Below are 25,955 nucleotides of genomic sequence, written 5' to 3'. Positions count from 1 at the left end.
GTTTCCTTCTAGAGTCTAGCAAGTGTGTGTAACAGTGGCTACTGCTTATGGTATCACCACATCCAGTGCTAAAAGATGAGTTCATGTCAGCAAAACAAGATCATCTTCAGATGCACTGGGTATGTTCAGAAAGGGTGGTTGAGTAGCTGAACTGCAAATGCTAGTAGTCACACTCCCTTGCACTGTGCATTTGATAGTAGCATGAAAGGGGCCTATTTGTTTAAAACTGAAAACTGTGAAGGCCTTCAGGAGAGGGGGAACCATGACCAGTAAGTACATGTGCTGCTCCCCTTCACACTCCTGCCCAAGCATGCAGCTGCTGAGGGGGTTGTGGCCAGTGACATGATCCTGCTACCCTCATGCTTTCACTGAACATGTGGAGAAGTCTCAAAAGGACTCTGGAAGAATGCCAAAAGTTGCTGCGGAACATAGGCTTTATTCTTAGAAAATTGCTGAGCAAATGTTGAGCTTCAAGGGTTACATGTATACCTACGTACAAATTAAGATGCAGTAATTTCTTCTATTACTCAATTACTTAATTATTCCCCTTTATGAGGTTTTTAAAAATAGTAACTCCACTTCAGCATATTTAGAGAATATTCTTGTTGTTCAGCTTTCCATTTCCAAAGAAGAATATCAGTCTTTTAAAAAAAAGCCAAGGGCTCTAAAAAAATTGCTTATGCAAACAAGCTTTTAAAAAACACACTGCTATTTCAACGCTTCATTTAAATGAATTGGGAGGGGACAACATTAACTGAAATAAATAAGTTTATAGGTAACAAACAAGGAGGCCAAATAAGTCCTAGAGCAAGGCTAAGAAAATACTGAGTGTCAGAGAGAATGTTGTGCAGAAAAACTCCCTCCTCTATTTTGGTGATTTTCAATGAGTGCTGCATAACAAGGCGGAAATGTTTGCCTATTCAAGTGAGGGCAGGAATCATGCTTTTCACTCCGATTTGGCTTCATGATGGCATAATGTAGCCACATTTAACTGGCTGTGTGATTACTTGGTATTATCATACTGCCTATGTGAACCCTGACTGACTGTGATTATCTCAAAAAGAGCCCCATGTCTCTTTTTTTTAAAAGGACACCAAGGCTGCAGTCCAAGGAAATAAGAAAGTGTAAATAGTATGCAAAAGATAGAATAATATGAAGTCAGGACAGCTGTGAGCATTCTGTCCCTCAATGCCTAAATTTTTGTGGCCAAACATTTGGCAGAGTCTTGTTCCTAAGTGCTTTGCAAAGCTTCACTGTCTCTATTCTCAGCTGGGTTATCTTCCACAAGTAATGAAGGTAATGAGTAGATGATGGTAAGGACTTAATTTATATGAAGTTTATATTGCCTAATTTACAACCAATGTAAAAATTAAACAACTTCTTCAATTTCTTTGTCCCAAAACTATACTGTTTACGGACAATGGGAGGAATTCAATGTTGTGGTAAGCTGATCGTTCTGTCAGGGCAAGCGTTTCTGTTAAATAGAATAATTTGCCTCTCCTACCACCACACTCTGGGTTTCTCCCAACCCCTAGAGCCCATTTTGGGAGGCACACAAAGGGGGAGGAATGAGGGGGAGTCCTGTTGCACAGGCAGAAGAACACCTTGCACAGGGTTTTTGCTGACAGACTTGATTAGTTGATTCCTCCACATTAGTTTTATTTTAAGTCTCTTAAATATTTTTTCTTGGTCTATGGTGATGCTGCAGTGTCAAATTTATGGCAAAGTTCTGTTTATAAAACAGAAGATGCAACAGGGAAAAAATACTTTAACCATCAAGTCATCTTTAAGACATCTCTACAGCATAGCACGTTGAGTCAGTGTCTTATCACACTTTCATTTGCTTCCTGGCGTGAAAGTAAATTGATTAGAATTATTTTTCACCATTCATGCCCTCATCTGCATAGAAACAAATAAAGCAATTCTTAACTTGAGTACAATACCACCTAATTAGACCTACCTTCTAATAACTGTAGTGGGGTTTGCAGTTGTTAGTATTTTAAATTCAAGCAATTTGTTTTATGTTGTAAGGACGGAGGAGTAAGTACTTTCATGCCTACAAAGTTGTTTTAAGATAATACTTACAAATCTCCATTTGAAAACACTGAACAGTAGTTAAGATAAATACTAAAATAAATTTCCACAGACAGATGTCAGGACAATGTTGATCAAGAATCACCCATTTAAATAAATATAACTCTGGAAAAAAATGACCAGAATAGGTTTTTCTTTTTTTTGAAATAAGTACTATCATATGCAAATAGTATTTCAACATAAACCAACAATGTAAAATGGAGACATAACACATAAAACTGAAAACGGCAACCTTTTCAAAAGAAGCTCTTGCTCACTTTTAGCTATGACAGTTGGCAAGACAAGTCTATAGCTTTCTGCACATCAGGGCCAATTGTCATAAATAAGCGAAACGTACCTTATTCTCTTTTTTCCTTTCTCTTTCAAAAGGAAGCACTTTGTTGCTTTATATAATTGATTGTCAGAATAAAGTGACAGCAGGCTTGACTTGGCAGAAAGGATGTGTATACTTTAACACAGCAAAATAGAGCAGTCTGGATTACCAAGTGATTTGGGGTACATTGCTTCCTAATTCTGGAGCACTCCTATTGTAACTATCCACCAGGAACAATGACTTTCAGAATACATGAATTAAACATGTTTCTTTTAGCTTTTAAGCTTCCTGGGTGCTGGAGTGAGCTCCTGGAGAAATTTAAAGTAATTAGGTATTGATTATAAGGATGCAATATTCTCCTGCTCTTTCTGTGTGTGTTATAAAAACCCTTTCTAGCTAACTAACCTTTTGGGTTGAATGACTGTGTTACCCCTTGGTCAACCCTCTGGGGGTGACCACATCACATTCTTGGGCATACACACATGAAGCCCAGATGTACAGGCACACATGCATCCTCCCCGCCTCACATGATCCACAAAGATGAACTATTTGGTATCAAGGAGAGGCTAATTTGCATCCCCATCAGGGTGCTGCTTGGAGCCCACTCCAGTGATGTGACTATTTTAATTTTGGCTTTTTCCACTACTGCCAAAATCAATGGGGTCCTGAGGGGTCAGAAAAAATTGCTTGTGGTGTGTATGTCCAGGTCAGGTCCCAAGAATGGGCAGAGGAAGGTTAGCCATCCATGTATAATGCACCCAGGTCACAAATGAACTTAATTGACAGCAAAGTTTCCACACTAATATAGTGCAGAAGAGGCTCACAGGATGACAGTTAAATTCTCAGGCCTGAACTTCTTATGCTTTATTGAAAATATAGGAGCTTATGTGCTGCTTTGTCTAAGAGGAACACTGATGATCAATGGACATCAATTTCTAAGTAAAATGACCTTTACCAAACTGAGATGGCAAACATTACAAGGTAGGTAGGCTACCTTTGTGTGTGCCTGCCCTCAAACAGTCCTTCTAAGGAGTCTCCATGTCATCATCCAGTTTTAATACCTACACAAGGCAGGGCACTTAAAACTTTTTTCCCCTAGTAAAATTCTCAATACTGATCTTGTACCCTAAAGCTTTGCTGAAGGGGGGAAATGATAGAGCAGTAACTGCAGTGCCGCCTTCCGACACTTAAATCTTTTGACTCCAGAAGACAATATGGATGCTTTTACAGACCATGTCAGAGGAAGCAAAATCCAACATTTCCAACAGAAACACATTCTTCACAGCTTTGACCTACATTCAGTAGTTTTGAAGAAATCAGATCTCTTGTGCAGCACGTCCCATTCTCTTCAAGTGACGACTGCTTCACCGGCATGAACTTACATGCAAATGCTTGAAACCCTTTGATCTGGCACACGGAGCGTGTCTTCCAGTATGGCTCCTTAACATAAACACAAGGAACTAAAACCAGAGCAGCATTTAATAACTTAAGTCACTGTTGCCGTGAGCCAAACCTTTTATCACTGTGTAATGCAATTTTCTCCCATGTCTTGAGCATAGCAGTCTGATATTATAGTCCTCAATTCATCAATATCTTTTCGTAACTGACACACCTCTAAGAGTTTCTTTGAGAGAGTTTCTGTGCTGTGGTAATTCTCATCTTCAGATGAGCAGCTCATTGCTGAAATTATAATAAAAAGACAAGACAGCTTAGGTAAACACACAGTCAACACACCTAACTTGGATTTAAATATTCCAGCCAATGTTTGTTTTGGTACATTGAAAAGAAAGTATGAAAATGTGGCACTTTCCCTTCCACAAATGTGGAAGAAAAGGGGTTTTTTTAATATTGGTTTCTTGCCAACAATGCAACAAGAATGGAAACATTCAGAGAGTGATTTTGGTTAATATCTCCCCCCCCCCCCGAATTAACAATGCTGCTGCTCTAAATTTGAAGTATCCCACTTCAGGACAAGGTTTACCGTATTTTTTACTCTATAAGACTCACTTTTTCCTTCCTAAAAAGTAAGGGGAAATGTGTGTGCGTCTTATGGAGCGAATGCAGGCTGCGCAGCTATCCCAGAAGCCAGAACAGCAACAGGGATCGCTGCTTTCACTGTGCAGCAATCCCCCTTGCTGTTCTGGCTTCTGGGATTCAGAATATTTTTCTTCTTGTTTTCCTCCTCCAAAAACTAGGTGCGTCTTATGGTCTGGTGCGTCTTATAGAGCGAAAAATATGGTACTCTACTTCAGATGTGGGTCAGAATCAATGTTGCGCCGACAGATGCAAAGGCACCCCCCTTCCTCACAGCCACCCAACCAATCTGCTTGAGGGGGTCCCTCAACCCTCTAGCAGATTCTTGGTTGTGTGCGTGTAAGGATAAGTCCCATTTGCAGAAGCAAGAATCAGTTGTGCAGGTGGGACATGACACCTGACCACTTAGAGGCCACAGAGAGTGTTATGCACATTGGGTATGCTGTTGAAAAGCTACAAGGGGCTCAAGCAAATAAGAGGATCAGCTTCTGAAAAGCAGTTTTCCATGCACTGTTTTTATCTCACCAATGTAGAATACCAGCATTTAGCCTACACAGTTGCTCTTACAATATCTGTTGCTTTCTTTGAGATGAACTGCTTTGCATACATCATCATCATTACACTGCTGTACAGTTTTTACAAGGGCTGCAAGCTTTACTTGGCATTAGTAGGTGAGGCTATGAGTTAAGGCTCACGTGCATATTTCCGATTTTAGCTCGTGTGTTGCAGTGTATAATGGTGAATGGAATAATAATCATGATGTATGAATCTGATTTATTGAATTGCTGGTGTAAACGGAACTGGACTTTACCTTATTTTTGCAGAGCTGTTCACTGTATCCATTGCTAGTCACCAACAACCTTCCTCCATTTTATTATTTATGTATGTGTTAAATTTATACCCCGCCCTTCCATAAAAAATGTACAAGGTGGCCAAAAAACAACAACCCCCCCCCAACTAATTCACAAACAAATAAGCAGTATAAAAATCACATAAGAGCAGACAAAAAATAACAGCAAGTTTAAAATATAACTAATTAGGAATGCAGGTTGAAATACAGAGCAGCAGAGTAAACAAAATCAGACCAGTAGGCCCAGCATCTGTGTAAATTAAAAGGGGTTGCTTGTTGGCAGAAGGCCATCAACAAGTGAGCCAAGCAAGACTAGTACTGAGACAGAAAATAAGGGCAGGAAGGCGGCTTGTAGGGGAGCTACAAGGAGACAACCATTGTAATACGCCTTCCCACAGATTCTGGAAGTACAGAAAAGTCTAATAATTCCTGCATTCTTTTTACCATCCATAAATGTAACCTGTCTTGTTTTATTTTACTGTTACAGTAAGTTCTAATCTTGAGTAGGTAAGAAGCAATTTTTAAAAAATCTTGTGGTTACTAAATGCCAAACTGGAAGGTTTCTGTTTGGTTGTCAACATTATAACTATAAAGTACAAGTCACACCCCGCAAACTTGCTCTTTCTCCCTGGCCAAATTCCTGGATTTTACTTGTACAGATGTGTCTTCTCATTGTTCAAATCACTTACATCTGATTCCCAGCAGTAAGGACAGGTTAGGCTCCTTGCCCTGAGCTCTGTGGGTAAGAATACTGCAAAGTGCTTTCAAGTCAAATAAACAGTGAGACATTTCCTTGAATAACTGATCAGCCACAGGTAGTTTTTCAGCCACCGGCTGTCTGGACAGCTCCATCTGATGAATCTGTTCCCTCAAAGATGCATTTTCTTCCATAAATCTTTGGTTCTTAAATAGGGAGATAGAAAATAAAAAATGCAGACATTTATTCACTGGTTCTGTTTATTAGAAAAATTATATAAATAACAGGCATAAGTTATTTCAGAAGCTGTTGTCCATTTTAATGAAAATGAACTCTGTGTTCAGAGCCAGTCTATCTATGAAAAGGAAATGGTGTGGGAAAGCAATAAAGAATGCTCATCACCATCAAGTTCTGCTTGTGAATATCTAAAGGCATCTTGAAAATGACTGTTGGAAACAGAAGGGTGGACTTGGAAGACTTTTATTTAATCCAGCAAGACATGTTTACAATATACTTTTTAAGGAATATTCCCAGAAGATTTCTCAATCATGCACACAATTCAATAAATGACAAAATGTGTTTTATTACCCTAGACAGGGAATGACAAACAATTAACTGCACATGATGCATCTTCCCTCCACCACAAAAAACAACAACGCATTATGGGGTCAGGATAAGTCTCACAATCCCCATGTTTAAATTGATAAGTTGCCTTAGCATTTCATCTTGAAATGTAAGTTTCTAGTATAGGTTCAATTAATATCAGTCTTAAGTATGCATTCCAAAAGATCAAGATGACGACTTGCTTGCTATAGGATATAAAATATAGAAAAGCCTTCATTAGTTAAACTTTATAAACAACTCATCCTGATCCAGAAAGTGTGCCCAGGGTCATATTTTTAGATGTAGATTCCATTTCTGGATAAAGTCTATTACTGGGATTCAAAGAGTGACACTGGGTACACCCAAAGATTTGGCTTATTAGTGGAATTTATGACATTCCCTCTCCCCTCCAGCAGCAACACACCATGCTATATCATAAATTGCCCCCCCCCCTAAAAGTGAGTTGCCGTATAGTCCTGTGGTGTGGGAAACACAACTCCTCTGTGAACAAGCAGGACTATCTGTCCACTTTTTTGGTTCCTAGCCTAAATGTGTAAAAAGGCTGTTGCTGCTACATGAGCTGTGAGTCCTTGTATCCTTCATCTTACGGTAAGCAACTGGTGGTCCTTCTCCATCACTAGACTAGTGATCAGTGAGGACAGTGCCAATCACCTGTTAGGACTGGAATGTGAACACCATATCCAGACACAGTATTTCTCCTTCAAGCGACAGATCAGCTGTTTGTGACAACGATTGTTATACCAAGAATATCACCACTTACCTTGTAGTGTCCTGAGTTTCTTATCTTTAAGAGAAATTATTGTTTCTCGTATTGTTACGCCTCATTCCTTCTCAGGAATGCAATTTTGTGATGTATTTATAGAATAGAACAAAATGGTGACATGGTAGACAACTGGCTCAATAGATGCGATCTCAAAAACTTACTTCAAGTAGCGTCTTTTGTAGCTGCTGTACACTCTTATCCTTTTCTTCAAGTTCACTTTTCTGTTTTTGAATTGTCACTTTTCCTTGCAAAAGCTTATCTTGCATAGACTAGGGGGCAAAAAAAGAGAAAATCACCTTAAAGCATGTAGTCCAGTAAGCCGATAGCTCAAACACTGTCAGTTGCATTTGCTTCTGCTTGTAACTTCAGTCTTCTAGGAGCACTTTAGGCAAATTTATGCTGGCTATTGTGCTGACCAGTTTCTGTAGCCGAGAAGGTCATTTAGACTAAGGTGTGCAATTTTGGGGCCTTCCCTGCCAAGTCTAAAAATTTGATCTACTGGATTCCTGTCCTTTGCTGGCTTCAAGGAGGCAGATGCTGATGCATCTATTCAGCAGCAAAAAAAGTCCCCCCAACTTTTCTTGTGGGGAAGATGGAGAGGGAGCATTTCAGCTTCAGCCAATGCTCAATAATGCTGGGGCAGAACCAGCAGTGGCTGCAAAAGTAGCCCTTTGCCTTTACTTCTATGGGATAGAGAGGCTGGGGATGTAAGGGCTTTAGTGACTGCTCAGGAAGGGCTCTAGCTCAGTGGTCTTGCATGCAAAAGGCCAAAGGTTTAATCCCCAGCTTCTCTAGGTGGGCTGGGAATGTCAGGAATGCTGGAGCACTGCTGCCAGTCAGTGTAGATAATATTGAGTTAGATGGATCAATGTTGTGACTTGCACACAATGTTGTGAGGCAGATTCCAGTGAGGCTTTTGCTTCTCTTGTGAATGGCAGCCAAAGAAACACACACACACACACACACACACACACACTCACTCACTCACCTCCCGGTATCTTAAAACTAGTTTCCTTCCACAAACTTACTGGCATGTACTTAAATAACCACTAACAAGTGAACTTTAGTGGTGTGCCTAAGCTGAATCATATTATGCTTGAAGACCTGAGTCATCAGAATGTGCAGCCGGTAATAAGGATTCAATCTAGCTATATCCCCAAGGTCTGCTAGATACCCAGGAGTTTCACTTAGCCCTCTACAGTGTTTAGCATAGGGGAATAAGAATGGGAACTGCTTGGCTTCTATGGATGGGAGTGTTTATCCTGTAACAGTTGTGGGATTTGTCATTAATACTACCCTATCAAGGGACCTCTTTAGCTTTACTTATGTAATAGCTACACAAAACATGCCTTCAAACAAATACAGGGAAAGAAAAGAACTGGGCCCAACTAACATCTAACTTTTACAGTAGTACCTCGGGTTAAGTAGTTACAGTGGTACCTCGGGTTACATATGCTTCAGGTTACATACGCTTCAGGTTACAGACTCCGCTAACCCAGAAATAGTGCTTCAGGTTGAGAACTTTGCTTCAAGATGAGAACAGAAATCGTACTCCGGTGGCGCAGCAGCAGCAGGAGGCCCCATTAGCTAAAGTGGTCTTCAGGTTAAGAACAGTTCCAGGTTAAGAACGGACCTCTGGAACAAATTACAGTACACTGTACACAGTTCCGGAGGTCTGTTCTTAACCTGAAACTGTTCTTAACCTGAATTATGGGGAGTAAGAGGTCCCCTCAGTCAAGCACTGGAGGTCCAGTACCCATAGAGGATCCTTTAGGGTGAGATGGTCCTTCATGGTGGGCCAGCTTTCCACTCCCACCCTCAGTTTTTACTTCTGCAGTGCTCAAAGGAACCAGGGCAGTCTCTGAAATCCCCAAAGGTGTCCAAGAGTGGGCTTAGTTTGCAAAGCCCCCTGGACACCTGGCAGGTAAAGGGTTTGTCTAACGAAGAGCTCTTCTCCATCACATTTGCAGCAGCCGTGTGTGATCTATCAATCATCTCTTGAAATCCAGGACTGAAAATCTCAGAAGACAAAAGATCCACTCATCTGTCCAAATCATACTTTTTGAGAGGTTCAAATTAGCTGGACAAATACCACCAATGAATTTTAAATAGACTTATTCTGTGTCTCAAATTATTGTTCAACACAATCTGTTCCAAACTTTCTTCCTTTTTTTATTACATATCTTAACCACAAAGTGTCAAATTTATGCTAATTTAATCCATGACTAGCAGGATGGAATTCTTTTCAAGTTTAGTTTTCCGTTATTTAAAACACAGCAAAGCTTCACACCATGGGATAGAAATACAGCTACCAATTCTACAGTTCAGCTTCTGGCTTTTAACACTTTCAGATATTGGGGAGGGGTGGGGATACAATCTTTCCTGGCTGTGAATTAATTGCTTCATAGTCTCTGACAGCTGAGCAGCAATTAGTTTGGGTCCCAAGAGACTCAGTCAACCATTGTTAGGACTTCCCATCCCTACATGCTGCAGTGCTGTGAGCCATGGCTGGAGTAATGCGGATCCCCTGACCTCAACAGCCCTTGGAAAAGGAAAGAGGAACTGATTTGCTTCTAGACTTGGTCCCTCTTTCCCCTTAGTTCTTGCTTCTCTTCATGCTGTCCCTCCCTGCCCACAATTTCCTCTCAGCGTATCCTGGTTGCTCTGAATTCCGGCTTCTGGTGCTTGTTTGCCTACCACTGTCAGTTTAGCTATTCAGGTTCTTTCCCACAACCCTGCTCCTCTTCTCATCATTTGGCAAAGTGGCCATTTCTTGATATTTATATAACCCACAAATAATATAAATAACTTTTAATAACAGCTAAACATCACTCCTACTTTGCATGAAGTGCTGACTTGATGTTTAGTATGCAATTGCTAGGTTTTGAGAAATGCATCGATGTAATATAACCGTTCCTACTTTTATAGATTGACAGAAGTTATTTTTTTCTTCTGCTCAACGTGTAGGTTAGTCAACTGCAATATAACATATGTCCATGCTTGTGCTTTGCTGGTTTTATTTGGCTGGAATCTAGAGTGTTCAAATTGTTGTACTCTAGGCATTAATAAAAGTTAAGCTGCAAAGGATGACAAGTTCCAACTCATTTTCCTCTTGTAAAGCTTTCAAAGGGGATTTCCCCTACTTTATGTTATTCTCCATCCAAGCATGCTGTATTATTGTGTGCTGAGGTTTACCCATATACTCTGATGACTGCATCCTTAAGCAAAGCCTAGCGTCCATTTCCAATTGACTGCAATAAATTCCCTCTGAATAAAATTGGAGTTTAGACTTGTGCTATGATATTACTCTGCTACAGGATACCATGTCTTAGGAAAGTATGTTCAGTTTTATGTTTCAGATTAGCAAAAAGCAATGCCTGGGAGGGATTTCACACGTTACTGTAACATACAGTGGCATTTTGGGAAAATCCTTATGGGACATGCCTTATTAACTACAAGATCAAACTAATTATCTGGCATTTAATAAAGATCTACAATCATACCATAGAATTATGAAGTTCAATCTAAAAGTAAGGTGGAGCATGTACAGAAAACTTATCTATGTGGTGTTATGCACGGATAACTTCACATATGTAGGTTTTCCTGGATGAAATGGATCCTTTTTTCATTTGGCTTCAATCTTAATTACAGGATACAGTGTGTCTTGGCTGTTCTACTGGACAACCTGTGTTGGAAACCAGACAGGAGGAATGCATTCCTTTTGCTTCTGCTGGACATTTCAATCACCTTCAGTACCACTGACCATGGTATGGGCTGCCTGGCTCAGATGGGTCTTGCTTTGCCATGCTCTAATCCTTTTGGCAGGAGAATTTCTTAGGACAGTACTAACAGACTTCTGTTTTGCATCCACGAGGCGATCCATCTTCCACAATGCTGATCAACATCCATATGAAACCGCTGGGAGACATGATTTGGACTTCATCAACACGTTGAGACATCTTACTCTTTCCAACTGACTCCAAGAAGACTGCTGAAGTACTGTTCCTACTAATGAAGCAACTCCAACCTGAGTCACACAGGTACATTTTTTATTTTTTTTTTTAGAACAACCAGCTGAATGTTTAAATTGGTCTCATACAGGGCTGGGCGATATATCACAAGGCAAACATCACAGTCTGGTGATACACTGTGATGTTCAAACAACAAGCTGCATTGGCCCCAGCCCCGCAAAGCAGTTTCACCCCAGTGCACTGGGGGGCGGCACAGCTTGTTCCCAGCTTGTGCATGAGGTATTGGGGTTCCTCAACTGAGGGGGGGGCAGGAGTTTAGCAGAGCCCCCATGCCAGCTCTGCTAAACTGTTTTGCTAAGGAGTGTGTGGCTACTCATGCCTCAGCAGAGCAGTTTAAAGAAGCCAAGAAATGAACAAGTTGTATCAGCTGTTGATGCAGCTTGCTCCTCCCTCTGCAGTATGAGGGGTAGAGCGTGATGGTGGTATATCGCAGGTGAAACCACCGCCACTCACAAGTCCCTTGCTACCAGCGGCCCTGGCAGCAGAGGGACTCAGGAGCAGGGGCAGTTTCACCTGTGATATACTGCCAGATAGGGCTGCCATCCTGCTCTGTCCTTCATACCAGTCCTGGGTGATATGTCATCCAGGCCTAGTCTTCTATCAGTGTGCATGTTTCAGCTGTGCAAAGGAGCCATTTTCACAATAAATTCAACCTGAGATTATTTTCAGATGAGTTAAACCTCTGAAATAATCCAAAGAAATCACACCCAAACAATTGTTCAAGGAACGTGTTTGTGTAATTTCTGAATAAATCTTTTACTGTTTTGGGACATGGTCAATCACCAGACAGCTTCTCTACGTTGGTTTTTTCTTATTAATTTTAAAAGTAATATTTCTAACATTCCTTGTTGCATTTTATAATGCTTCCATTAAACAGTTTGTAGATTATTAATTAAAGACCTGCTCACATATCTCATCAAAACTTGATCATACTAACATATTTTGCCTGCATACCTGTCTTGTCTGAAGGTTAATCCACACTTGCCTTTATTATTTATAGAATTTGTATGCCACCCCATAACCGGAGGTCTCAGGGCGGTTCACAGAACAATAACGCAATATATATACACAATCAAAATAAAACAATAACCCAGTAACACCCCCCCCCCTATTATTTTGTTCAGTTTGTGGTGTTCATACATAATTTTTGTGCTGATGTTACAATTGCTGGAAGCTCTCTTGATGGTCTTGTGGTATGAATAAGGGGGAAAGGGGTGTATTGCTTCTGCTGCCTTAGCTTGTTTTGACAGCTGGATGAGGGCAGCAGGCCCATGGGCTCCAGTGGCGAAGAAATGCTTCCTATGTGCACATGATTCTGCCTGCGCTTTAAAGGTGGCTGAAACAAGCAAGTGCCAGACAAGTCTGTGCAATGTATCACCCAGGACTGGTATGAGGGCCAGACAGCAATGACTGTTCACTCAGCAATATATCGCGGGTGAAACAGCAGCTGCTCCCAAGTCCCCCTGCCTCCAGAGAGACTCAGGAGCGACTGCTGTTTCACCTGCAATATACCGCTGGATGAAACAGCCCTCTGGCTCTCATACCACAACCACCAGCAGAGCCAGACGACTTCTTTAAACTGCTTCACTCAGTTGAGCAATTTAACAAAGCCCCACAGGGGCTTGAATAGCTGAGAAGCGGGCAATTGAAGGCAGCCTGCTTCTCAGCTGATCAACCCCCTCCACCTGTCACAGGCAGCTGCCAAGGCGGAGGGAGGGGGTTGAAGCCACACAGATGGCGCATTCCTGTGGTGGCCTCATCCATTGCTGCCTTCGCACGGGACAGATAGGTAGCCCACATGTGCGAAAGCAGAGGGAACCCTGAGAATGGGGCCTGACAAGCACCGCTGTCCAGCTGCCTTCACCCAGGAGGGTGGGCTGCATCTTTTCTCCTGGACGTGGGAGCCCACCCCTCTAGCTGCATCAGCTCTGGTCCCGGGATGAAACCACCTCGGCAGCAGTGGTGACAGTTTCACTCCGGTGCCTGGCAGGGCTGGGGCCAATGAAGCTTATTCCACCCTTTCAACATCACAGTGTACCACCAGATTGCAGTGTTGAAAACCTAACATTACCGAGCCCTAGACTTCAGCTTTAATTCTTGTCATGCATTTCTTCTTCCCTGCATTATGTTTATGTGAAGGTTGTGGCATCATTCAAGTATACAGAGCATTTATATGAAGCCATTCTGTCTTGGGAACCCAAAGCAGATTACAAATAAAAGCACAACTACCATTAAACAGATATTGTAGATTACTGCTGTCTCATGAAGCTCCTACGGCCAACCCTTCTTTTCATGGAGAGGATGCATCTTCATCAATAGTAAGGCTAAGGTTAAACGCCTGAAAAACACAATTCATTACCTGAATCTCTAAAGTCATCTCGGCAATCTGATTCTGTTGATTGTCTATGACCTGTTAGGAGAACACACAAAAATGCTCTTTGTATCTCTGATGTATCTGTCAAATTTTTGTGAGGTCAAGGTATCTAATTTGTTGTAAACTTGGGAATTGGCACAAAGGACATGCACTGCTATAAAAAACACAACAACTTAGGATGCTGCAAGATCAGGAATGAAATTAGTAACAAGAAAAGTCTTATGATGCTGTGGGGGCAGTTATGGGGTAGGGGAAAACATGCTCAGAAATGGTTGGAAAGTGGTGGAGACAGAGGGTGTCTTGGCCTGCCCTGCCTAAGTGCACAACCGCTTAGTGGGGGCAAGTAGTCAATCAGCAACTGCAACCTCCCACCCCCTGGGTGTGGACAATACTGAGCTAGATGGGCCAATGGTCTGACTCTGTACATTACTCTTTCTGGGTATATTTTATCCTCCCATCTTTACTGCCACCCAGTGGCACCTGCCAGTGCTTCACTGGCTGCTGTTGGAAACATATATTGGGGCAGGGAGACACAACAACAGGTTGACAATATAGTAACAGAAAACATCAGTAGCAAAAAGAGCTCTTCAGACCTTGCTAGCTTTCTCATTTTTCTCTTTGAGGCTTTCGTTTTCACTCTGAAGCTGTTTTGTGTCCAACATAGGAAGGCGGACACCATCTTCCAGGCATTTTTCTACCTTCTGTTGCAGGCTGTAGTTTGGATTTGAAAAGGCAAGAAGAAAGCAGAAATTGCATACCAAAACTACAGAGTCAAATCCTGTGCAGGAAACAAGTAAGCTCTGCAAAAGTCAAAGATTCCATACACAGATTCATTCTTGGAGATGTTTTATGGTTAATGCATGCTATTGGAGTGGGTTTGCACATTTATGTTGACAGGTTCATTTTAAGAAATGATCCTGTAGACAGCCAATTCTTCCTCTGAGAGTGCCATCAGAACCTACAGCCCTTTATAGCAGGGTTGGTACCCTCCAGATGCTGTTGCGACTGCAACATCTAGCATTCCTGACTACTTACCATGCTGGCTGAGTCTGATGGGAATTGGAGTCCAAAACCTAGAGGGCACCACGTTGGCTGCCTCAGTGTTACAAGAGATTAACTAGAATTGCAGCAAGACTTGGTGGATATCTGAAATCAGGCTTCCAGATGACTAGCTGCCTGGGGTCAGCAGAAATTTCCCCAATCTCTGGTTACGCAGAGTCCTGGGTAACCTACCCTGTCAACAACACTCAAATGCCCCAGCACAGGGAAGAATCACACTTCTGCTTCCCTCCGCCTCATCTTTCAAAAATGAAAACACAAATGATGACAATGACAATTGTTGTTTAAATTTAGAAACAAGACTCTGCTTCAAATATTTATAGACTTTCAGGAGACTGCAAAGCCACCCTGGTGGATTACACACTCACAAATGCAATAGGTACCAGATGTAAGATGGAAACAATGCACCCAGTGATCTGGCTAACTGTCCCAAATACCTAACCTTTCATCATTTGAACAAAGCTTTTGTGGCATGCACTTTTAAGCAACGCAGGGTCACGAACTGAAATGTCACATGTTTCAGACTACTGGAAATTAAATTCTAAAATGGCTTCCATTACCTTTATTGCATAATTTCAAAAGAGTGTTCCTTTAGCTTTTGCTTTTTAAAAGCCTTTTATAAAACAATAGATTCTAAACAAAACAATTCTAAATAAATTAGTCTGTGCTGCAGTGACATTCTCTCATTTTAACATCCATCTGGAATTGTTATCCTGCTTCCTGTTTCTTTGTAACTACAAATCCATTGCGGAACAGTTGCAACTATTAAGGCAGCTCACAGACAGTAACGTATCCAAAGCCATTCAATGAGTTAACAACTAAGTAAGAATTTGATCCCCAAGGCAAAACTAACTTATAGTAACCAAACCACACTCTTTCGACCCGTCAACCAGAATGGAATGTTCATGTTCATTCCTTTGATTTTGCATTCACCAACCAAGTGGTCAGTGGGTTAATGCATGTCATGGTGTCTCTGCCCTACTGATGCTAACTGGGGAAACATGTGGCACAAATGACACCTGAATGCTCCTTTGGAACTTGTTATGGTAAGGAGGAATGTTTCCATTGTACCATTAACTTTAGGCAGATGCCCTACAACTTTCTAGCCAGAATATGTCAGCTGTAGGGACTGTTCATTCGGGAAACTGCATATGTGGTTGCTTGGTGTGATTCACCTTAACCAGGAAACAGTAAAGGATGTCTGTGTGCTCATAAGCTACTGTGCAGGCAAGTCCCCCTTATTTCCTCTTGTTTGTAGTTCAAACAGCAAAACTAGACTTTGAATGACAGCTTTGACATGCCTAAAATGTCTAAGATATAAGTGGTGGCAGGAATAGTACCTGAAGTATTTCTAATACCTTCAACAAGATTTCTACGACCAGATGGCATCTTTCTATGAGATTGATTTGGTCCACAAGTTAACAGTTCAAGGTCCCTACTCTAGACAAGTACATGATTAGTTAGAAGACCTGAATCCTCAGCAACCAGGCAGGCTTTCTGTTACATCCTTCTCAGCTCAACCTCATATTTTTCATTTTCAACCCTCTTTCCCTAAAAGCAGCAATTCAACAATGCCCACGTATTAAAAATGACATTGCTGTAGTCTGACACATCTCAATTGTGCTTTGCAACATACTGCATCATTGCCTTCTGTGTAGTGCAGTCTGGCATTTGACATTACAACAGAGTTCACGTGAATCTCTTCACCAAAACTAAACTGACGCAGAAGGGAATAGAAAGATCCTAGAGAGTCATAAACGACAGATCAAGTTAATTATTCATACCTCTGCACTGCTGTTACCAATTCTTTTTCTTTCTTTTTTTGACAAACTAGCTGCAATTCTTGTTCTTTACACTGTGTTTTGGACTCTTCTAGAGCCTTTTCGAGCTCAGCCAAAGTAGCTTTCAGCTGCTTGTTCTTTTCTTCAAGAACTTGAAGCTAGAGAGAAGCCAAAATATTTTTTATATAGAAGCATGTTTACTGTAGATCAAATAACCAACAAAGTGGTGTTGTTGTTAATTTATTCATACAATGCTTTCGAACACAGTAATACAATACTGGAACAGTAATACAGTACTGGAACAATTAATAGAACAGAATATAACTGAACTTCCTGATGTGTATAACAAGACACTGAATTGTCAGGTGCTTTGTTACCATATGTTGCTCTTCAGTGTCAAGTATTATAATAGGCAATTGTTTCTATGTGGATGGATATTCCACTGACGTATGATTCGAAGTACAGTAGATGCTTGGACACCTTTATCAGAGTATTTTTCATCCAGACCCACTGAAGATTGGAGGATTTATTTTTTTTAAATCATATGCATAAGCCCTGATATAAACAAGACTTAAATACTACATAATCTGAATCCAGCTTTACAATATTTTATTGGCAACTCAAGTGTTGTTTGTCCATATCAGGTTGCTTAGTTGTATTTCCTCCTACCTTTCATTTGACTGTATTTTTTTGTTATTTTAAAATGATCCGTGTACTATGATACATTGAGTTATATTTGCAGTTCTTTTGATGTGTCTGACTTTTTTATTGTGTCTCAGTGCTAAATGATCATGAACTATTTCTTTTCCCATTTCTTGTCATATGGTATTCTTTAACATGCTTCAAGAATCATATTGTTTGCAAATTGGAGATTTCACAAAGGGTAGGGTGGGGGGAGAGACTGAGGCAAGCAATGTTTCCAGGACCTCTGAAGGTCATGGATCAATCACACTTTACTATTCTCAAGAGGTTTGCTTCAAGAAGCAGAAACAAACAAAAAGGGAGTCAAAGCTTCAACATGATGTTAGAAATGGAACAGTTTAAAATTTATTAGAAAATGGAACATTGTCAATGTGTTTCAGAATATAACTTTATTCAGGAGCAAAACCATTTAAAAATTGTATTCCACATATTGTAGTCATTTGTTCAAAACAGGTTTCATCAAAATAGGAGGGAATAGATCAAAATGCAGCAGGCACACTGAACTTTCAATAAATGGTTCCACTTTAAGCATGTTTCTGAAGCTTCATCTCCCTCTTTTTGTTTCCAGGGTGCTCCTTTTTTTGGGCTCTCGTTTTATAAAACATCTGCAATCATGGATCAAACCAACAGTCTCCTTGAATTTATTAATTACATTGCATTTTGATTTTTTTAAAATTATGCATAACAAAGGCTCTCACTTCTGCTGACTTTTCTTAGATATGTGTCTGATGATGATGATGATTATAAAAAAAATCTTAATGTAAACATTGCAGCAATGTATTACTATGCCAGTCAAGAACAAAAGAAACCAGATACTGTTTTTCATAATTATTTGTTCCCTTAACAGAAAAGGAACAGAATATAGATGAAGAGCAACAAATTTAACCTTCGAGTTCTGGCAACTGCAAATTTCTTATTAAATCATTGAGCACAATTCACTAGAACATTATGAGATCTGTGTAGGAGCTTTGGGGCAGCACTCAATCACTTCTACAGGGCTTATGCAGAGATGTTACAGGCGGTCATGACCTTTTAATGTTTACCCAAGGACATTGTGAGCAAGTATTATGTTCTGCAATTCATAATATGCATTTAGCAAAAGCTCTAGGTGAAACACAGATTACCTGTTTACTTTGACTTTCAACATCATCCAGTGTTGGCAGGTCAGCCAGGTACTTTTCAAGAGTTTCAATTCTTCTCTGTTTCTCTTTGTTTTGCTCTGATTCTTTTTGGCATTTCTTTTTCAGGCTGCTTATGTACCTGTCTCTAGTTTTGAGCTAAAAAGAGAGTAATATTGCATCTCATTCTTTGAGGTCGGAATCAAATATGCACAAGGTAATTTGAAAGATTTCTTTGATACTTAAAACTGAGCAGATTCTGAAAGTTATTTTCTCAGCAGGGAGTAGAACTGTTTTTATTTAAAAGATAAATGGATTGTTATAGGTCATTTATCTTTTTAAAAGCTAAGAGCTCTTGCTGACTATTTCCATAGCTAAACATTTCTTTACTGTTTAAAAGTAGTTAGATGTGTGTTTATCTAAAGATGCTTTTCCTTTATTTAAATCAGCAGTTCAGAAACTACAAAACATATATATAAACACAAGTGATTGGTTTGCTTTTTTCTTTCTTCCAAAATAGAGCAATTAAAAATTTTGCTTCTGTGATTGTATGGATTTGAGCTTTAGACCCGTGGGCAGTTTCATACATAACCCCTACCAGTATCTTGTACATACAACAGTCAACCACATTTTTTTGTGCCCACCCCCCCCCCCCATATGTGAAAATGTGAGCAAGAGCCTCTGTGAGAAAATGTCTACAGGATAAGGAAGCCCTGCTCATGTTAATCATTTGCTATTGCAAAAGTCTTGTAGACTTTTGGTTACTAGTCACTATGAGAGTTTGAAACTTGCTTCCATATTCTGTAGCTTTTATCATATTATATAAGCAAGGCCGCATGTGAAATATCCATGCTAGGCATGGCCTTTGAATGCATACACAAATACCTTTCCAGGAGTGAGGTTCAGCCAGGAATAGAAGTGAGAGGATAAATAAGGAGGAACTAAGGAATTATAATGGTCACTAATGAGGCTCACAAACTTCTCCAAAATATTTCCTATGGGCCTATTTCTTGGATGTATGACTGCCATAGATAAAGAAAAGTTTCAAATCTATACTCCTAATCCAAACAGCACATGATCCAAAACTAACATCCATCAGAAGATTTCATAATAGCTGGTTTTTTAAGTTGGTTTTTTGGGGGGAGGGATTGTGCCTTACATACCGTATTTTTCGCCCTATGGGACGCACTTTTTCCCCTCCAAAAATGAAGGGGAAATCTGGGTGCGTCCTATGGGGCGAATGCAGGCTTTCACTGAAGCTTGGAGAGCGAGAGGGGTCGGTGCGCACCGACCCCTCTCGCTCTCCAGGCTTCAGGAAGACATCCGCAGCCTAGGCAGCCCTGCGGGAGTTCCCACAGGGCTGTCTAGGCTGCGGATAGCAGCCTGCTTCCCGGAGCGCCGGTCGCCCTGAAAGCAGAGCGCCCGGCGCTTCGGGAACACATCCGCAGCCTAGGCAGCCCTGCGGGAGTTCTCCGCAGGGCTCCCCATGCTGCGGATAGCAGCCTGCCGCCTGAGGCAGACATCGGCCAGCCCCACAAGCTCGGGGAACAGCAGGGAGGCGCAGCGCCGTTCCTCGACCTGGTTTGGTTTCCCTGACCTGCTTTTGGAGGGGAAATAAAGGGAAAAAAAATTCCTTTATTTCCCCCCCAAAAAACTAGGTGCGTCCTATGGGATGGAGCGTCCTATGAGACGAAAAATACGGCAACTCCTTTTCTTCCACAGCTTGGAAGAACAACATTAGCAATTATTTGCTTCATTTTCATAATGTGCAGAACTGATCTAGTCTTGGTTCCAAAGGCTGTTGCATTGGCTGCCATTTTGACTTTTTTAGTTGTAGTGTGGTCATGAAAGAGGCTCCAATAGATAAGGTGAAATGCACTACAATTGGCACTGCTCTAAAATCTCTCAAATTGTACTTTTCCTCAGTCTCTATGATTTCTGTGCTCTAACAATTAAAAAACTAAGAGCAATTGTAACACTGGAGGGATTAAGGTGCAAGTAAATTAAATACACACATTCACCCTGTCCCATCCTTCAAGATAATGCAGTGCAGCTCCAGTAAAAAAAAAAGTTTCCCCTCCAGAGGAATAAAGCTGTATAAAATGGTAGTATCAGCCCTGTGAGTCATATAGAAAAAAAGATGCTATGGATCATTCTGAAGCCTTAAGTACAGCCAACTTGTCTGAGAAATATATGTTCTTGTCTCAGCACTAAAACCATTTGGGAAAATGCAAGACCCACCTTTTCTTCCATCTTCTTTTTATCTTCATTGGATTTGTTTGCCATTTGTTTGAGAAACTCACTGAGTTGTAGCTCCTTACTCTGCACTGCTGCAAGCTTTCGTTCCAGCTCGTCCCTTTCACAGTGGGCCACAGATCTCTCTGCAAATTGAGCCTGCATCGCTGTGCTCTCATACTGAGGCTGCTTTGAAGAAGGAAAGGAGGGAAAGGGAACAGATGAGAAGATGCTGTTCTAAACCTTTCACCTGGATCAGAGTGGCCAACTCAGCAAGAGTACAACATATTGAATGCTATATTGTTTTAAGTAATGCACATACAGAAGTGGACAACAAAGAACCTATTGTTTGTAATATTGAGCTATAGCACACATCCAGTTTCCAGCTGATATCCCAGCATATTTTTTATGTTTTGTTGTACTTGCATATTTTGTATAGTGCACTGATATTTTATGTAGTTTTATAAATAAAAAAATATGCATCTGAGCATGAAACAAAAACGAAAATGAGTTTGGCAGTTCATTTTTATGCAATTCAACATGTACAACGAACCATGTCAGGTCAACTCCCTCCCACCTTTAGTCCTCCCCTACAAACACAGTGAAAGAAGTTTCACAAAACTTAACCTTATGGGGTGGAATTGTCATAGTCGCTTTCTCAAACCATATATCTGCTCTCAACATTTTATAGACTGTAGTGGTCAGGCCTAATCTAGACAAAAAGGTTAACCAATGACAAAATTGTTCATCAAGAATAAAACCTCTAACCTACATTCTGAAATAGTATAGCTGCTCAGATTCTTTCATGATGCAACACAAATAATTATTTCATTAATACGTATCTCTTCACTTTTGTATCTGAGGTGTTTTAAATTCCAAGCTTATAAAATGTAATGAGATACTAGTTTTGAAATGCAAGGGGGTAGTAACAACACATGCACTGAATTGATTTAAAATTATCAATATATAAGACTGCTCCAATATGGTTATGTATTTAACCATAATTTGATTTGTCTGGAAGGCAAAACTTTTTGCATTTCTCCAAATGTAATACAAGTTACTATGAGATGAGTCTGGGCTTGCCTTTCATCATAACAAGTGTGTGCAGAATATCCTCATGATTTAAAAATAATAATAATAATAATTCGTACCTGGAAACTACTCATGTAAGGGTCTTCACAATTCACAATATGCCCGAGCCTTGCTTGCTGAGCTCGGAGTTCATTCTCCCTTATTTTCTGATATAAAAGGTTAATTTGCTGGTTCTGCCTGTAATTCATAAGAGAAAGAACAGAAACAAAGAAAGAACACATGAAACTTGAATCATGCTTCCCAGTATTTCCATTTTCACCCTCTTGTCGATTCATCTCAAAGTTGTTCCACAACTTTGTATTAACTATGGAAGTGAAACTGCCATGACCAGATCAACATTCTGGTATGGGTACATTAGCTCTAGTGTGGATATAGAAGATTCCTGCCTGTGGGGACCTCCTGATTCCCTTCAGTGCATTTGGCAGCTCTTTGTGAACTGAAGCAGATCACTTGCTGCTCCTCCTAAGGTTAATGGAGGCCTGGTATGCCTACACGGTGCTATCAGAACTCTAAATTGAAGACTTGGGACTATATGTCACTTTTGTTAAAATATGATGGGCTGTATACAATCGGTGTCCATATGCCAACAGAAAGCTGTTTGATTCAGTGAAGGCTTCAACCACCCCCTGTAATATGCAATGGCTCAATATACCTGACTATTCCATTTTGTTATAGGTGAATTCAATGCAATATTTGCATAACCAACTGTTACTTGCACATAATAACATAACAATACTAAAAGTTGCTTGCAAAAAAATAGAACAAAAATGTTTCATTTATTTCTTATGCAATTATATTTCACAGTATTAATTCTCACAGTAAATCTAACATGAGCTTTAAAAAGTTGTCAAAGTATTCAGAAAGGATGCCAAAATGATCTGCAAAAACATTCCCTACCATACATATAATCCTATAAATCTCTGGAGTTATCTGACAATAAAAGGCCTTGTGCCACGTACATTTCATTGCTGATAATGTTGTATGGTTGCTTTAATCCTTTGTTACTCCAACAGCTGTTGCTATTAATCCACTATATAACCACACAATGATAGGGCTTTGCTTTTAAAAAAAGATAGCATGGTGATCTCACAAGCCTAGTCAGAGTGCAGCAATGGAAACTATATACTCGGCTGTCTGCCAGTCTGCAGGTAATTCTAACATTTTCCAATACATTCCAGATAGTAAGACCTCAAGTCTCTGCTATGTAGTGATCTGAGTCTACATACAAAAATGGAATCCTTATTTTGCAACATTCAAAACAATAATTTTTCTCTCTCCAACATTTGCAGTATTTCCCCTCTCTTTTTGTCTTACATTCTTCCAATTATCAGCTTCTATTTTTCCACCCTAATGGTACCTCCAGTTTTCCACCTCTTCATTTTGAATTATATGCTATATTGAACTCATATACTCCATAGATGGGAAGTCTTCTCTAAATAGTTGGTAACAACAGTATGGGTGCAATTGTGAACTTTCAAAATGCTTGGTTGGCTATCACTGGTCTGCATGTTTACTGGGTCATTTGATTCTCTTTCCTTTCTGCAGACATGTGTGTAAGGTGGCAACAACCAATCTCTGTAACTATTAAACTAAAAACAGTTAGCTTTTGTGCCCAATAATATAGTCTCATCACCAAAAGTTATACTTGACTCCTGCCAATAGTATCCACACTTTGAGTAATATTTGTATCTGACAAAGTTGCAGATTTAATGAAACCAATGAGCCTTAAAAGGTAAAGGTAAAGGGACCCCTAACCATAGGTCCAGTCGTGGGCGACTCTGGGGTTGCTGCGCTCATCTCGCTTTATTGGCCTAGGGAGCCGGCGTACAGCTTCCAGGTCATGTGGCCAGCATGACTAAGCAGCTTCTGGTGAACCAGAGCAGCGCACGGAAACGCCGTTTACCTTCCTGCTGGATCGGTACCTATTTATCTACTTGCACTTGGACATGCTTTCGAACTGCTAGGTTGACAGGAGCAGGGACCGAGCAATGGGAGCTCACCCCGTCGCAGGGATTCGAACCGCCGACCTTCTGATCAGCAAGCCGTAGGCTCTGTGGTTTAACCCACAGCGCCACCTGCGTCCCTTCAATGAGCCTTAAGACCATGTATTTCAGTGGATCTGTTCTGAGTATGACTTAGATGCAGTCCTTTGCATCCAAATGCAGAGGATTATACTTTTAAGTCAAGAAACATTTTTATAGTGTAAATAACAAGCCAAACTGAGAGGAAGAATTGCCCTTTTAGAAAATTAGTAATGATAAATATATAGTTCTGTATTGAATCCATGTTTAATATTGTACTCTATATTAAATTTTTTAATTGTAAGTTGTTTCAAGACTTTTCTGAACTTTTACTTTTACTGAACGAGTGAGCTGACAATATGCATTGTCATTGTGGTGTGTATTCTGTCCTCTTAAAAAACTATCTTTATTTTTCTTATCTGTATGAAAATTGACACTGAAAAATTAAACATTTAAAAATATTTAAATTGTAAAACCATTTGTCACATTGCCATATCTTTTACCTGTTCCAGTTTTAGTAACCCACAGCATGGGATTTACTTTAACTTTTACATATTCTTTGTAAACCACTTATCAGTTTTATGTAAAATTAAGTGGTATACAAATTCTGCTAAATAAATAAAACACAGTACAATAAGCTTCAAAGGGACTCAGATTTTGTGAGACAAAGCAGTCACTCAGAAAAGATCCCCATTTTTTAATTTGCTTTAGATATGCTTTAGATAATACTGTTCAAATGTTAGTGTAAGAACTAACATTCCCTCTGTATCCATAAACCCAAAAACTAAACATATGTTCAGTTCCTGTTTAGCTTCATTACCATTTTTAGACTTTCCAGTTTAGTTTCAGCTCAGACACAAACATTTTTTTTAAAAAAATGGCTCAGTAAAAGTTCAACCGTTTTGAATCTAATTTTGAGTCAGTTCAGAAACATTTTATATAGCCTTATTAATGTAGAACTTTTACAACTGCAGTGTAACTCCTGAAAAATAAATGCATGATAAAAGAAAGCATGTTTATACATGCAGTTTGCATGCACTAATGGCACATCTTCAAGAACTCAGCCGGCAATATTTGACAGCTGTATGATCAGAATTAATTTTAGCCCCCACATAAGTCTTTCTACATCATCTAGCACAGCAGGAATACAAAACATAATTTTAGTTCATTTCAGATATTTCAAGTAGATTGTCAAAAGTATTTCTTCACATGGCGTGTAACAATCCTAAATATGGTGACGGCCATGACCTTACATGGCTTTTAAGGATACAGTTGGGACACCACAACAAAATGTTGCAGTGCATACCTGCTTTTCATGTGCTATTTGAGCCTGAGACGGCTGAAAAAAACAAACAAAAATAAGCAATGTGTGTTTTATTTCATTTGCAAAAGGCATCTCTCTCTCTCTCTCTCTCTCTGTGTGTGTGTGTGTGTGTGTGTGTGTGTGTGTGTGTGTGTGTATGATTACCTGCTTCTGAACAATTTGGCTGCCATCTGACCTCCAATTTAAATCAGACTTACTTCTGGGTAGGCATGTACAGAACTAAGTTATACCCAGCACAAGGTTCTAACCCTTGTAATGAAACAGTATTTTGTTCACGAGACCCCAAACCCCAAAAGTATCCATTTCAATGGTCAGGGAATTAGTTATTAGTTAACCACAGTTCTAATAGTGGCACTAAGCCAAGGATTCAGCAGCTGTTTCAGGATTTCAAACATCATTATGCTCTGTGGAATGAGATCTCTTCCCTCAAATCCTAAGCTTTGTATTTACCTTCCCTTAAAAGCCCTTTGAGTGTCCCTAAGCTGTTGATGAGTGTGCCTAAGCAATTGTTGATGAGTGTGCTATTATTTTCAGAGAGTTATGTCATACGTTTAGCATTTGGCATTTATTCACACTACCATTCTAGGCAATACTTGCCAAACCGACACTGCCAGCCAGCATGAGCGTTGGAAATGCATAGCATGCAATGGCCAATCAAGGTCAGAACAATCCCAAGTGTTACAAGACAATAGTTGTAATGTGTGTATGCTTTCAACAGAGTGAAGCAACAAATATACTACTTAAAACCATACAAGAAACCATTGCTCCCTCTAGTGTTAAAAATGAAGCCATGTGGTATTCAATATTGTTTAACTAATCAAAAGAAGTCACGTACAGCAAAAT

At 40.1% G+C, this 25,955-nt stretch overlaps 1 protein-coding gene and 1 long non-coding RNA gene across 5 annotated transcripts in view; one reads left to right on the top strand and one right to left on the bottom strand.

Annotated features, from left to right (window-relative positions):
* Positions 1-12,087, top strand: part of LOC307213096 — a 30,991-nt gene extending 18,904 nt beyond the window's left edge. Inside the window, exon 3 of the long non-coding RNA XR_013837375.1 lies at positions 11,027-12,087. This is a non-coding gene — a long non-coding RNA (uncharacterized lncRNA). The remainder of the gene's footprint in view (positions 1-11,026) is intronic.
* Positions 3,869-25,955, bottom strand: part of CEP85L (centrosomal protein 85L) — a 125,207-nt gene continuing 103,120 nt past the window's right edge. For 3 of the 4 annotated variants that reach the window (XM_079970748.1, XM_079970751.1, XM_079970750.1), the window contains exons 6-14: positions 21,827-21,944; positions 20,682-20,864; positions 18,447-18,599; positions 16,624-16,778; positions 14,374-14,491; positions 13,766-13,816; positions 7,537-7,644; positions 5,981-6,194; positions 3,869-4,087 (exon numbers count right to left, since the gene is read on the bottom strand). In XM_079970748.1, coding sequence (XP_079826874.1) covers positions 3,927-4,087; positions 5,981-6,194; positions 7,537-7,644; positions 13,766-13,816; positions 14,374-14,491; positions 16,624-16,778; positions 18,447-18,599; positions 20,682-20,864; positions 21,827-21,944 — 1,261 coding nt within the window. In that variant the 3' untranslated portion in view covers positions 3,869-3,926. The remainder of the gene's footprint in view (positions 4,088-5,980; positions 6,195-7,536; positions 7,645-13,765; positions 13,817-14,373; positions 14,492-16,623; positions 16,779-18,446; positions 18,600-20,681; positions 20,865-21,826; positions 21,945-25,955) is intronic. The other variant, XM_079970749.1, reaches the window with a different exon arrangement.

Source organism: Podarcis cretensis (genome assembly GCF_951804945.1).
Source record: "Podarcis cretensis genome assembly, chromosome: 3".
Taxonomy (NCBI): domain Eukaryota; kingdom Metazoa; phylum Chordata; class Lepidosauria; order Squamata; family Lacertidae; genus Podarcis; species Podarcis cretensis.
This window is presented reverse-complemented; position numbering and strand designations above follow the sequence as displayed.